This window comes from Falco biarmicus, chromosome 6, assembly GCF_023638135.1.
Source record: "Falco biarmicus isolate bFalBia1 chromosome 6, bFalBia1.pri, whole genome shotgun sequence".
Taxonomy (NCBI): domain Eukaryota; kingdom Metazoa; phylum Chordata; class Aves; order Falconiformes; family Falconidae; genus Falco; species Falco biarmicus.
The window spans coordinates 24,565,219-24,577,230 of NC_079293.1; the positions used below are offsets into that span (position 1 = coordinate 24,565,219).

Sequence of the window (12,012 nt, forward strand, 5' to 3'; positions counted from 1 at the left end):
GTCACATAGGTTTGCTGTCCCTAGCCGATCTTATGTTAGAATAATAAAGACGTACTTCTCAAGGCCCCTTTCATACCTTTTGGGTTTCTTTGTTTATTAATTACTTTTCTTTCGTTATTCCTTCCCATAGGTATTTTTAGCAGCAATGAGACTTTAATCAGGCTCCACTGTGTTAAATGTGCTTAACTGCTCACATACAGTTATGCAAAACCCAGGAACTTTTTGTAATAAAAAAACTGTTTAAAATTCACAGCAACATTTCAAAGCTACTAAAAATTGAATTGAGGGAAATAAAATGAATATATAACAAGCTGCATCACTATATGTAAAATAACATTTTTATCTATTAATTTCCCCCAAATACGTACATGTGGACACAAACTACAACATAAGTCTATTAACAGCTTATAAAGAGCAAAATTAGTATGTTAATATGAAAGTCAGAAGAAAATGCATAATTAGTTTTCCACTAGATCAGGTAAACAGATTTAAATTATTCTATTAGTATTGGGGATCCCTCTAGTTAAGGACTACAGAGAACACTTTTTGTCCCTGATACATACAGCTTTTAAGCCAAGCTCTCAAAAAATATAGTAGATGTTTGGAAGAAAAGTAATGTACACATATCTGGAAATAGGACTGCAGTTAGAGCTCTATCTTGGGATCCAGACACAGCAGACTTGTGACCTCACAAGCCAGGTATCTGTGACATTTCAGGTGGGATTCACTTCTCCAAGCACAGACGTATAGAGGCATATAGCAGTTGTCTAAGCGCAAGCATACAGAGGCAGCTTTCGTTGCCTTTCAGGTGCTCTGGCTGCCTTCCAGCTGCTGCTCTGAAAAATCACAAGTTGCCTGCAGCTTTGTGTCACATTTGCCAGATCCAAACACATCTTGCAGATTTAACAGGGTCTAAATTGGTACTAAGCGGCTACTTTTCACTAAGCGGCCATGAGTGAAGAGTTAGGTGATGAAATATGTATGGCTCAATATGTTCAAGTGCCTAGGACTGCAAAGTTTTTTCAGAATTTACTCTAGCACAAGTGAATTTCAAGATCTGATTCAAAGATCTTATTCCCTTGGCAGAAATTTACGAAGAAAAAGGTCTACTACTACATCAGCAGATAAGAATTCTGCCACAGAGGTTTAAGAAGGATTCTGCCAGCTGCAGTAAATACCAAGTTTATTCTTCCCTTATACATGTAACAGTTCTAAATCAAACTATGTTTACAGTTTCTCTCAAAGAACAATAACAAAACAAAAACCAACACAACAAAAAAAAACAGAAATATGCTTGCTGTCCTGTGTTGTTTTTTTTTTTTTTTTAAAAAAAAAAAGTAATTATCAGTTTCATTCAGCTTCACTGGAGTAGAATTACTATGAATCAAAACTTTCCCCGAGATGTGGGCTACAGCATCTACTTCTGCGAACTCTGCTGAGCACTGAGCAGAGAATTGGCTGAGTCAACACATAAGTAGCAAAATGTTTGATAACTTTAGGCCATAGAAACCTCAAATGCAGAAATAATGACCAAGTAGTTGGTACTGTTCCAAACTGAAGTTAGAGGACTTGGGAACTTGTTCACAAAGACTAACTTTAGCCTTGAGAACACAATCTTTCTCCAAGGATAATGTGATAAAACAGAACCTGTAGAGACAGAACCTATTTTTATGCTAAAGATGCTTAAATGACAAATCTCTCAAACTACAAATCTCAGTGAATACCCTCCAGCCCTGCCACTGGCTTCCTGTGCTCCCATTTTCCCAGCTGGCAAGCCTTCCCTTTAAGATCTGCACAGGAGAAGGGTCTAGAAGAAGTGTGCTTTCTGATGTGCACCCAGCAGGGCATTAACTCCCCCGGCAGCTCACCAGACCAGCCATGTGCACTGCTTGTGACAACTGATGCTGTGACATAAGGGCAGTCCCTGAGCAGTGACCATGTCAGGCTCCATTTCCATACTTCCCAGCTAGCGATGAGACTCAAATCCTGTTTAAAACTTAATTTCATATAGAATAATGTTGATGTCTCAAGTCTGAGCTTAAGTTGACAGCATGATATCACTGCAGGCTGAGAGGCTTAACTGCAACCTAGCAGGAATGTACATTCAGAAGGTGTTAATATTCCAAAGTGATTTATGATTTTTAGTCATGAGTCAACAGGAAATAGAGCAAAAGAAAAAAGGATAAAAAGGATAAATATTGCCACTTACAGCATATCAGGCTTGTGGCATGGGGAAGATTATTATTTTGGAAGTATTAGTAATTCAATAAATAGGCCTCAATATTTAGAATTCTACACAGAAAATAAGAATTGCTATTAGCATGCAAGTAAGCCCTACCAGTTGCTGTCAATATGCTGCAGTAATCATTTCTAGAGTAGGAGGAAGAGAAAGGCATTAAGGAAAAAAATGACATTTTTATATGTTTTATAATTACCACTTTTGTTTTATATAGAAGCTCTTCCTTCAAAAGGCATCTATTGCCCTCTAAAATGAGCTTGTATGATTTTGTCCACATCTGAAATGTCATTTTATTTCAGATACACACTGTGTCCACTACAGGTTTATAGTAACAAGGAAACTGGTATGTATAGAAAATTTGTTTTACACTGATAACACCATCATGAGTTTCAAAATTTATGTTGGTCCTAGAAGAAAGATGTTCAGCTCCCAAAATTCATATGCTACAAAACTCATTGGTCTAGTACTGTTATTTGGCAGTCAGACTATGAAATAGCTATGCATTTATAGCTCTTTCTGTTTTCCTAAACATTACCACAATGAATGTATAGCAATGCTTTCTGATTATGAAAAAAAAAAGTATAGTTAAACTTAACGGAATCAATACAATCAGTTTTTGTTATGTTAAGGACTGCATTTTTCATTCTTTTTCAACAGAAATTATTCTTCAGTCATTACACAGGAAACTGACTATGATTTTAATCAATCTTTCCAGAAAACACTACTGAAACACCTACATTACAAATTATTAACTTTCTTACTTCTTAATATGGCAATCATTAACACATATGAACAATAGTAAGGTTTTAATTTTGAAATCTCATTTTAAAATATAATAAAACTGGGTTAAACTTCCAAGAGACTAACTGTGCTTTAGTTATGCTGCATAAAACAAACTGCTGCAGTCAAAGGAATTGCAATGTTATAAAACCTACAGAAATTAAATCAAAATATCTAAGCCATACACATTAGTTTTCAACATTTTCCACAATAATGTGTCTTCTTCATCAAAGCTATGTAACAATGTACAGGGACACCAGAAATGCAAATCACAAATAAAAGACAAACATAGAAATGAGGAATTTGACACAGAGATCAATTGTGTTTCTTGACATGCAAATGATTATGGGGCTTTCTGCCTAACAACCCAGGGAGTGCAGACATGCAGAGCATGCAGGCAGTATGGATCAAGGCGTGCACTTTTCCTCTGCAGGGGAACCATGGAGATGACAGCACAGAAGAGAAAAGGCACTTACAGTTGTTCTAGAGAGGCAAGTCCTTTAAATGCTTGCCTGTCAATTGACTGGATTTCATTCTTGTACAAATAGCTGAAACAAGAAACAATCAGTAATATTAGTACACGAACAAGAGCTACATGAAAGTGGAAAAGAAGAATTAAGTTGACACATGAAGATAGTTTTTCAAGTACATATTAGGAAAAAAAAAATTACAAAACAAAAACTAAACACATACACATAAAAATACTTTGTCCTTGAAATTTTGTCCCAAATATTTGTCAGGAAAGACAAAAGCGTGGAGCCTTGTAGGCCCTGAGGCTGTCACCTGGATGGTCTTGGGCTTCCCAGTGCTCACTGTTACATTACTTACTGTTTCTTTGCCCCTCAGTTTCTTGATGGGCTTGCCAAAAGTCAAAATAAATTCAACTCAACAGGACAGAATTGCATCAGAAATGCCTTTGCCAGAACACACTGGGGATGCCATTGGCCTCTGATTTTCTTTAAAATCTCATCCAAATACTGGTACAAATACTCAAATTATGATGGAATAAGTCTTTTCACTGGACTTGGAGAACAAACAGTGAGAATTTCTGTAACTCCACCTGCACCACCTTTTGAATATTTACAAAAAAATACACATTAGAATATTGGTATCACATCCATAAGACAGCATTATATATTTCTTTTAGCGCTTTGTAGAATACGGACATTAGGTCCCCATTGATACTCTATAATATAAACAGAATAAACATATGCAGAGTACCAGTATGTTCGCATGTGTTTATACCTTTTCTACAGAATTAAAATAAATCAGGATGTATCAGTGTATGTGCTCACATTCATCGTGCTTTTAACAGCAAGAATGGTTTAGCGAGAGGGTGCTGGAGAAAAATCACGCAGCTTAGCTAATGACTGCAGTTTCTCCATGGAGGCAGCAAATGAAAATACTTATGGGGTTCAGTGTCAGTCACTGTCTGTGTTAGGTTAGGAACAGGTTTGCGGTTTAGAACTTTCTCACAATTATTTGACAAATGATTTGAAACTCAGTTAATCAGGCATGGATTTCTACAAAAAAAAGGGGTGAAGAGACTTTGGACCACAAATGGCTTTATTAGCAGGCATTTTATTAGTAGTGGTTTTGGCTTTTCTATTATTACTTTTTTCAATATGGAGTAGCACATTTCCGTTGTGTCTAAATATAGTTTTCCAATGCATTGCTTGCCGAGGTTCCAACACATAAATATACAGACTCAGGAGTACTTAATGAACATAGATACACATCCGAACAAAAAGCAGAGTTCCTCCAATAACAGAATAACAAGGAAGCAAAAATTTGAGGTGTTTAAGATGCTCAAAATTATGAACAAATTAAACTGGGGAAAAAAAATAGTCACGTGCAATTACTGTAAAAACTTTTACCATAATTTGAAAAGAGAGAGGACAGATGTATTAAACATTTTGGATGTGGAATTGGTTTTTATTCTATTTGAAAAAATATTTCATGAATATTCAAATACTTGTTTTGACTCAGAAATATCAATTCATTTGAGGATCATAAACATTACAATTTTGTATCTCCTTGATTTTCTTTTCTGTATGATGTTAAATTCCTACCTTATTTCCAGCGAGAATTTTAACTGCACCATTTCTTCCCAATCCTTAGAAAATTTCAAGGACTGAACAGCTGAAGTGTTATTTGCCATTCTTAATGCATTCCACTTGGCAATGTGGAAATTCCTCTTATTCCTCCAACTAAACTCCTGATCAGACCACCCAACCAGAGTGGGCTAAAATGGTTTTAATAACCAACCTCAGTTAAGCGTCTCTTGTGGGCATTTGAAGAATTCTATTCAAGAAATCTGAATTAATCCAATTTGGAAAAAACCAAAACATTTTACCATAATCACTCATGTAACTTTTATCTACTTTTGGCAGACAAAATAAGGCAGAATGAAAAACAAAGGTGAGTGAGAGGAAGAGTAGGATAGCGACTGTAGTTTTGCAGACTTTTACCACCATATCGCAGGGAAGGGAGCAGTCTTTCGTGTCCCCTGTTGGAGCTCTTACCAAGCCACTGTAGAGAGACTTTATTTGGGATTCAGTTTTAAACTACAACTTTTTCCATTCTGATCAGAAAACCCTTAGCTGCAGGACATTCAACTGACCTCAGTCCATCATGTCTGCCCACTGCTGAGAAACTCCAAATCTACAAAAACATGTTTCCCATGACAGATGTGCTAACCAGACTTACATTTAATTGTGTAGCTGTTTCCCTCAGGATATTAACAGAAAGAAAGATACATAAATATTTACCTAATGAAGAGAGAGATGACAGAATACAAAATACAAATAAGTAGCACTTGCAAAAAATATTTATGTCTTTCTAAAATGCTACTGTGCCTAACAAGTAAAACAAACACCGCACTGATTAACAAAAACATTCTCAAAATTTATCCCAGCTACATTAGCAGAAAACAGATTTAGGGTATAATTAGGGAAAAAGTAACATAATTTATTTACCTAAAAGCTTTCTTACAGAACTGAGCCAGTAAATTTTACAAAGAATGAACAAACATTGGCTTAAGATGACAAAGGGATATATTCTATTAAGACATTTAATTATCTTTTGCCAATTACTACTAACTGTTTTCAGAAGCCTTTAAAGAAATAGCATTTTTCCGAAAAGCAGGCAAGGCTGATAAAGGCCAGAGGTACTGGTCATATACTTGGGAAATGAACAAACAAATACTTAACCAGTTATCAGGAAATTAGAAAAAAAGTAGTTCTAATTAAGACATTTGTCAGATCCCCTTATGACGATAATTTTTGTGGGGGTTTTTTGCCTTTTTTTTTTTATGGACTGTATTAAAAGTCATATGATTTAAGGAAAGTAAGATCCAGGCATATTTATTTGGAACTAGAGGGGGGAAAAAGGTAAAAAGTAATAGCAATATCAGGCATTGTAGAGTTAAACCTGAGAAGTAAATAAGTATAGGAAAAGATCTATATAGAAACATAAAGGAGATGGTGGAATTAGCAACATGAATTGCAAAGAAATGAGATTCAGAATCACTGGAGGTGTTCAAAGGACAAAGCAACATGACCATGACAGCAACAGTGGCAAAAGGCACAGGAAGAAACATGACCTAATCCCATTTCTGGAAGGGTGAGGTCAGAAACTCAGCACTTTGGCAAGCCTGTAACATATCATCTACCACTATTACTTCATTCACCAAAGGCAAAACAAACCTTACATGTTCTCCTTTAGTATTTCCAGAACTGATATACTTCATACAGTGTTATTTTCCATTTATCAAGTTTATTGCAATGTTGTTATGTCTGGTTCCTCACCTCTCTGTTTCTAAGTGAACATGCATTAATGCGGTTGCCAAAGTTCTTCTCATTCTCCATTTTTATTTCCTTCACTTACTTCACACTAGCTTTCAGTTTACTGTTCTGTAAATACCAAGCACCTTCCCTGGAATGTTGTTCGGTTTTTTTAAATTGCTAATCTAAATTTAGGGAGGAGATAAGGAAAAATATAAAATACTTTCTTTTTAACTTAACCTCATTTTTCCCATTGCTGATTCCAAATACTCTAGTATCCTACATGTTAAAACAGTAGTACATGTCTACCTTCAATTCCCAATTATCTTCTCTCTTGGAGACTAAACTGTTGGCTTTCAGGATCAGGAAGGATTATCCTACCAAGCGTCCACAAATCTGCCTGCATCTATATTATAAGGGTGGGAAGCTTTTCTTTCTGTACTACCACCTGTAGTCAGTAAACTGAATAACTCACAGGAAGTCAATTAAATATATTCAGTGTACCATGTACGTCATGTACACATATACATATAAATCTTGCATCAGGAGCACAGATTACAAATGTTACCAATTGTCTTGCTCATATCAACTTCTAAAGCTTATTTTAGACAGGAGTGTTTACAGTATCCTTTGTAGAAGGGGGAACAGAAGATGATCTAAAAAATTATACAGAATGACTGAAACGCAGAGAAAAAAATATATATATTACGGATGGGGTCCAAGCTACTAATGCCTTTTTGACCCTTAATAAGGGACCATATTGCCAACACCAAGGTATATGAAACAAAGACAGACAGACAGAAAAGGAGAAAGGTTGGGGGGTGGGGGGGAGGTATCCTCTTGGTTTCATAGCAGAACAATAATTACATTTCTTTCTTTCCAACTTTTAGTATATGAATTCAAAGACAAATCATTACCAGAAACAACATAGCAAGAGCACACAAAACTGTTTACAGAACTGTCAAAATTTCAATTGCATATGGAACAAGATTACAAAGATTCCTAAAAAATAAGCTACAAAAATCATACGTGCATAATTTTCTTGTTATAATGTAAAGATCAACTTTTACAATGATGAGTAATTTCAATGCACAGAAATTTAGAAGCTATCATTCTGTCAAAATCTATTCTTCAGACAGACAACTCTGAAAACATGTGTGCCTCATAAAACTCTATGCTCAACTTTACAAATAAATACTACAAAGAAGCATTTGAAAATTCTAGGGTTTAATACTTGCTGGAAAAATATTTTGTCCAAAAACACAAAAACTGATCAGCAGAGGTACAGGAATGGGCCTTAACATACATCTCTCAGACACTGGTTTTTATTTTTTTAAAACTATAATGTATTATGTTTTATACTTACATATTTGATATATAACTATATAGTTACAAGTATTTTTGTAAGTTATACATACATATTTACTAATGGTTACACACTTTATATACACTTATGTTTTGCTAAATCAAAGCCACTGAGAAATGACAGGTTTTCTAAAATTACTCAGCGAGTTATACATTTTCAGACAGTACTTGAGTTCTCATATGAACAGAAGTAACACCATGGACCAATGATCTCATTTAATGAAAAACAACAATACAAGTTAGGTTTGCAAATATCCATAGGATCAGGCCATACGAAACCTCAAATATTCCAGATTGTTTGGTTTTATAATATTAAATTCTGAACAATATTTCTAAGTTCTGTACAATCTCTCCCCCCTAATTTATACTTCATTTGATCCTACTGGGAAAAAAATTGTCTGTTTTCTACCACATTGAATTTTATATTCCAATTTTCTTACCAATACAGATCTAAACATTATTACATGTATATGAAAACAAATCATAGTTCAGTTACCTCTTTTCACTCTTTTATTGAGCTGAGCAGAGTGCATAGTTGGGTTTTATCTCAGGTTTACAATAGCTAAGCAAAGGCAAACATGGAAATAAAGAACTAAGAACAAAGTAGTATTTCTGCACAGCTGTTGACCATGGAAAGAAGCTTAGCCATCCTGAATTAGTAGACCTTACATACTCCACTACCAGATCCACCATACAAACCCCTATTGTACAAATACAATCATCGTGGACACTAATAACTATTTGGGGACAGTCTGTTCAATATTCTTTTTCCTCCTATTGTATCTAAACAATTTTATTACTGAAAAACAATACACATAAAAATGAGACCAGGAAATGTAATCAAACACAGCCTGGAAAACCAGGGAACATGTCTGCACAAATTTACGTGATTTTTATTTTCCTCCCTTCTCCCACCTCCTTACAGCTATTCAGGCTGTATTCTTGAAAACCAGATGAAGCTAAGCTTCTGAATTGTGCGCAAACAATGGAATCTCAAAGTGACCATTATTTGCTATACAGCATTCAGGCAACGATCAATACTCCAAGACAACAGAGTGAAACTTTTCTACATGACAGTAGATAAGGTGGACTCCAGAGACTACAAATGTGAATCCATGACAACCTACTTTTCAGCTTCAGTCTTTTATACAGATAAAAATAACATTTTTTATGCCTTTTGCTTATTCAGGTAATTAATCACTTGTTAAGTTTGCTAAAATTGGGAGGAGTTAGTCTTAAAAAATAGAGGGTGCCTGAAGACATAGAACTTATGGCAAATCATATAGGTACTTTTCTATTTTATGTTTGATTTAAGCTGTTTAACTATTCCTAAATTGTTCACTGAATGTAGTATAAATTTGTAAGAGAAAAGTTATATAAGTTACAAGCTTCTGCAGACACAAATCCTGGACTAGCTGCTTTTTAAGCCACTTTTCAAAACATAAACTTTAAAAGTACCTGTATGATTGTTTCAGTGAACCGTTAAAGAGGTGACTTCCTAAACCTTTCAACACATCCCTTTATAAATTATGTTTTAAGATGCATGTAATAAACAGCAACTAGTAAGTTCTTTAAAAACTACTGCCTACAGATATCAGGCTAATATTAGCAAATCTCAGTGCACCTTCATATAGAATAAGAGATTCACAGTTGTCCCCACCCCATAAATGAATTTCACAGATTTTTCAAAGCAGTTTATCTCCTGATATAGTGGATCAGATTAAAACACAACCTCAGACTAAGACACTTTCCCACTGAAGTAGTTCAGTTAGACATTGATGCAAAAAGTGAGATTCATTTAACTTACAGATATTTCAGATTTTCAAGGTCTTCAAATGCCCCACTAGGTATTCTTTTGATTTGATTGTTGTTTAGAAGCCTATATAAAGAAATAAATAGCCATTTATTTTAACATACAGGAATAGTAGGGGGGGAAACGTGTAACAGCAGGTGTAATGTAGCATTAAAAGGAAAACTTAAAAAAATATATATATTTTTCCCCTAACAGTAACTGTTAGAAGAAAAGTTATGTGCTTACAGATGCTCAAAGTCACTACCTTGCAGAAGATTCTGAAAAAAATAGAAAGAAATTTAAAAAGTAAAAAAATATCTACAAACTGAAAAAATGTAGGGGTTTTGTAGGTATCTGAAATGAGGATGAAGGGAAAAAATTTTGGTCTCAAATCTACACATCAGTTTGAAATTGATAAAATCAATAGTAACAAATATTTGTCATTAGCAGGTACATTAAAGTGACTTTTCCTAGATGGATCTTAGCAATATTCTGGTGTACTGGGCCCTTTACACCATACTGCAACACAACTGTATTCTGGTGTGAACACACAGTACAATATTTCTCAATACACGTGTTATGTGTTTCCAGGATAAATAGGTAAGTGATTGAAAGCTCACTGATATCACTAGCAAAGACCTCCATAAAAAGCAGCTCATTAGGAACAAAAACTTCCAACTTCTCACAGTCTTAGTGAGCACATTAGAATAGGAAATTTCAAAACACTAGAGTTTGTCAAATATTTTGTAACTGCACCACATTTGCAACTCTGAGCCTTTGAATAGCTTTGGTTTAACTCCATGACTTATCATGTAATATTCCACTAAAGTCACTTAGCACAATTTGGAAAAAATTATACAGTGAATATCTGTATTTTTCATACCTCAAATTAAAGTATGTTAATAAAACATTAGGATGGAAATAAATTTCCCTTTTTTTAATATACATATATCTGATTTTGTTTTAAAACACTTTGAGCCTAAAATCCACTTCCCTCACCTGTGTAAATACTACAGATGAAATTTTTGAGATTACTTACCTGTGATAAGTGAGCAAATTTGGCACATTATCAAATTAAACACATTAAATCAAAAGGGGAAAGGGCCTTAGGGCTGAAAAATAACTTACAGTGTGTTCAGGTTTTTAAGCCGTCTAAACTCTCCAGGCTGGATTTCTTTAATCCTATTAAATCTTAGGTCTCTGTAGAATAAAGGAAGAAGAATCACATTATAAAAAACCTATGTATTTTTTCACATGGCAAACTGAACTAAGCACAAGTCTTTTGTGACCACTGTGACCAGCCTCCATCCATAAACCATAGTTTTTGACAGCAGCAGAAGGCAAAACAAATCCAAACACTGTTTGACAAGTCTAAGCAGAGGACTGACCAAACCCAGCCTCAGCAGTCAGTGCTGAAGGCTCTATCCAAGTCAAACCTGTGGTCATGAAGGATGTTCTCTTCCACAGTGAAGCAACTTGCAATGGGATGTTTCACTGAATTGAATCGTCTATGTTTTTTAAAAGCTACTTGTAAATAATACAGTAAGTAAACAGATATTGAAAAATTTGGATCAGAAAAAAACACTCAGGAAAAGAGAAATAGCTTTCAAAACTTTTAAGACTTTTTTTTTTGTTGTTGTTTTGGGTAAGGAGGTTTAAGTGCCTTCTATTGTCCTGCTTTTAAAATCTGTAAATCCAGCTGCATAAAGCTGTCTATTTTCTTATTTAATTTTACTTTCTCTTAGTTTTTACTATGTTTTTACCATCTTCAGTTTCCTGTTAAATCTATACCTTAATGAGAACTTCTTAAATCAGAAGGAAACCAGTTTCTCGGGCGAGGTGCTGTAGAGTGAGCAGGGATAGAAAGCAAGATGGCAGCCGTGCAGGGGTGTGGGGAAATGCCAGGGCTGTGCCAGTCTCACACCTCTCTCCTGCAGAGAGGCAGCAGCAGCTCTTTCACCCCTGCCCACCTCCTGTCCTCCACTGGGTACGAGTCTCATAGTCTTGCTGCTTGTTTGCACTGGCTGTTGTATTCCCAGCGGCTCAGAAAC

At 35.1% G+C, this 12,012-nt stretch overlaps 1 protein-coding gene across 2 annotated transcripts in view; it reads right to left on the bottom strand.

Annotated features, from left to right (window-relative positions):
• Positions 1-12,012, bottom strand: part of PXDN (peroxidasin) — a 90,333-nt gene that overhangs the window by 48,105 nt on the left and 30,216 nt on the right. Inside the window, exons 2-4 of one of the 2 annotated variants that reach the window (XM_056343894.1) lie at positions 11,090-11,161; positions 9,977-10,048; positions 3,496-3,567 (exon numbers count right to left, since the gene is read on the bottom strand). In XM_056343894.1, coding sequence (XP_056199869.1) covers positions 3,496-3,567; positions 9,977-10,048; positions 11,090-11,161 — 216 coding nt within the window. The remainder of the gene's footprint in view (positions 1-3,495; positions 3,568-9,976; positions 10,049-11,089; positions 11,162-12,012) is intronic. The other variant, XM_056343895.1, reaches the window with a different exon arrangement.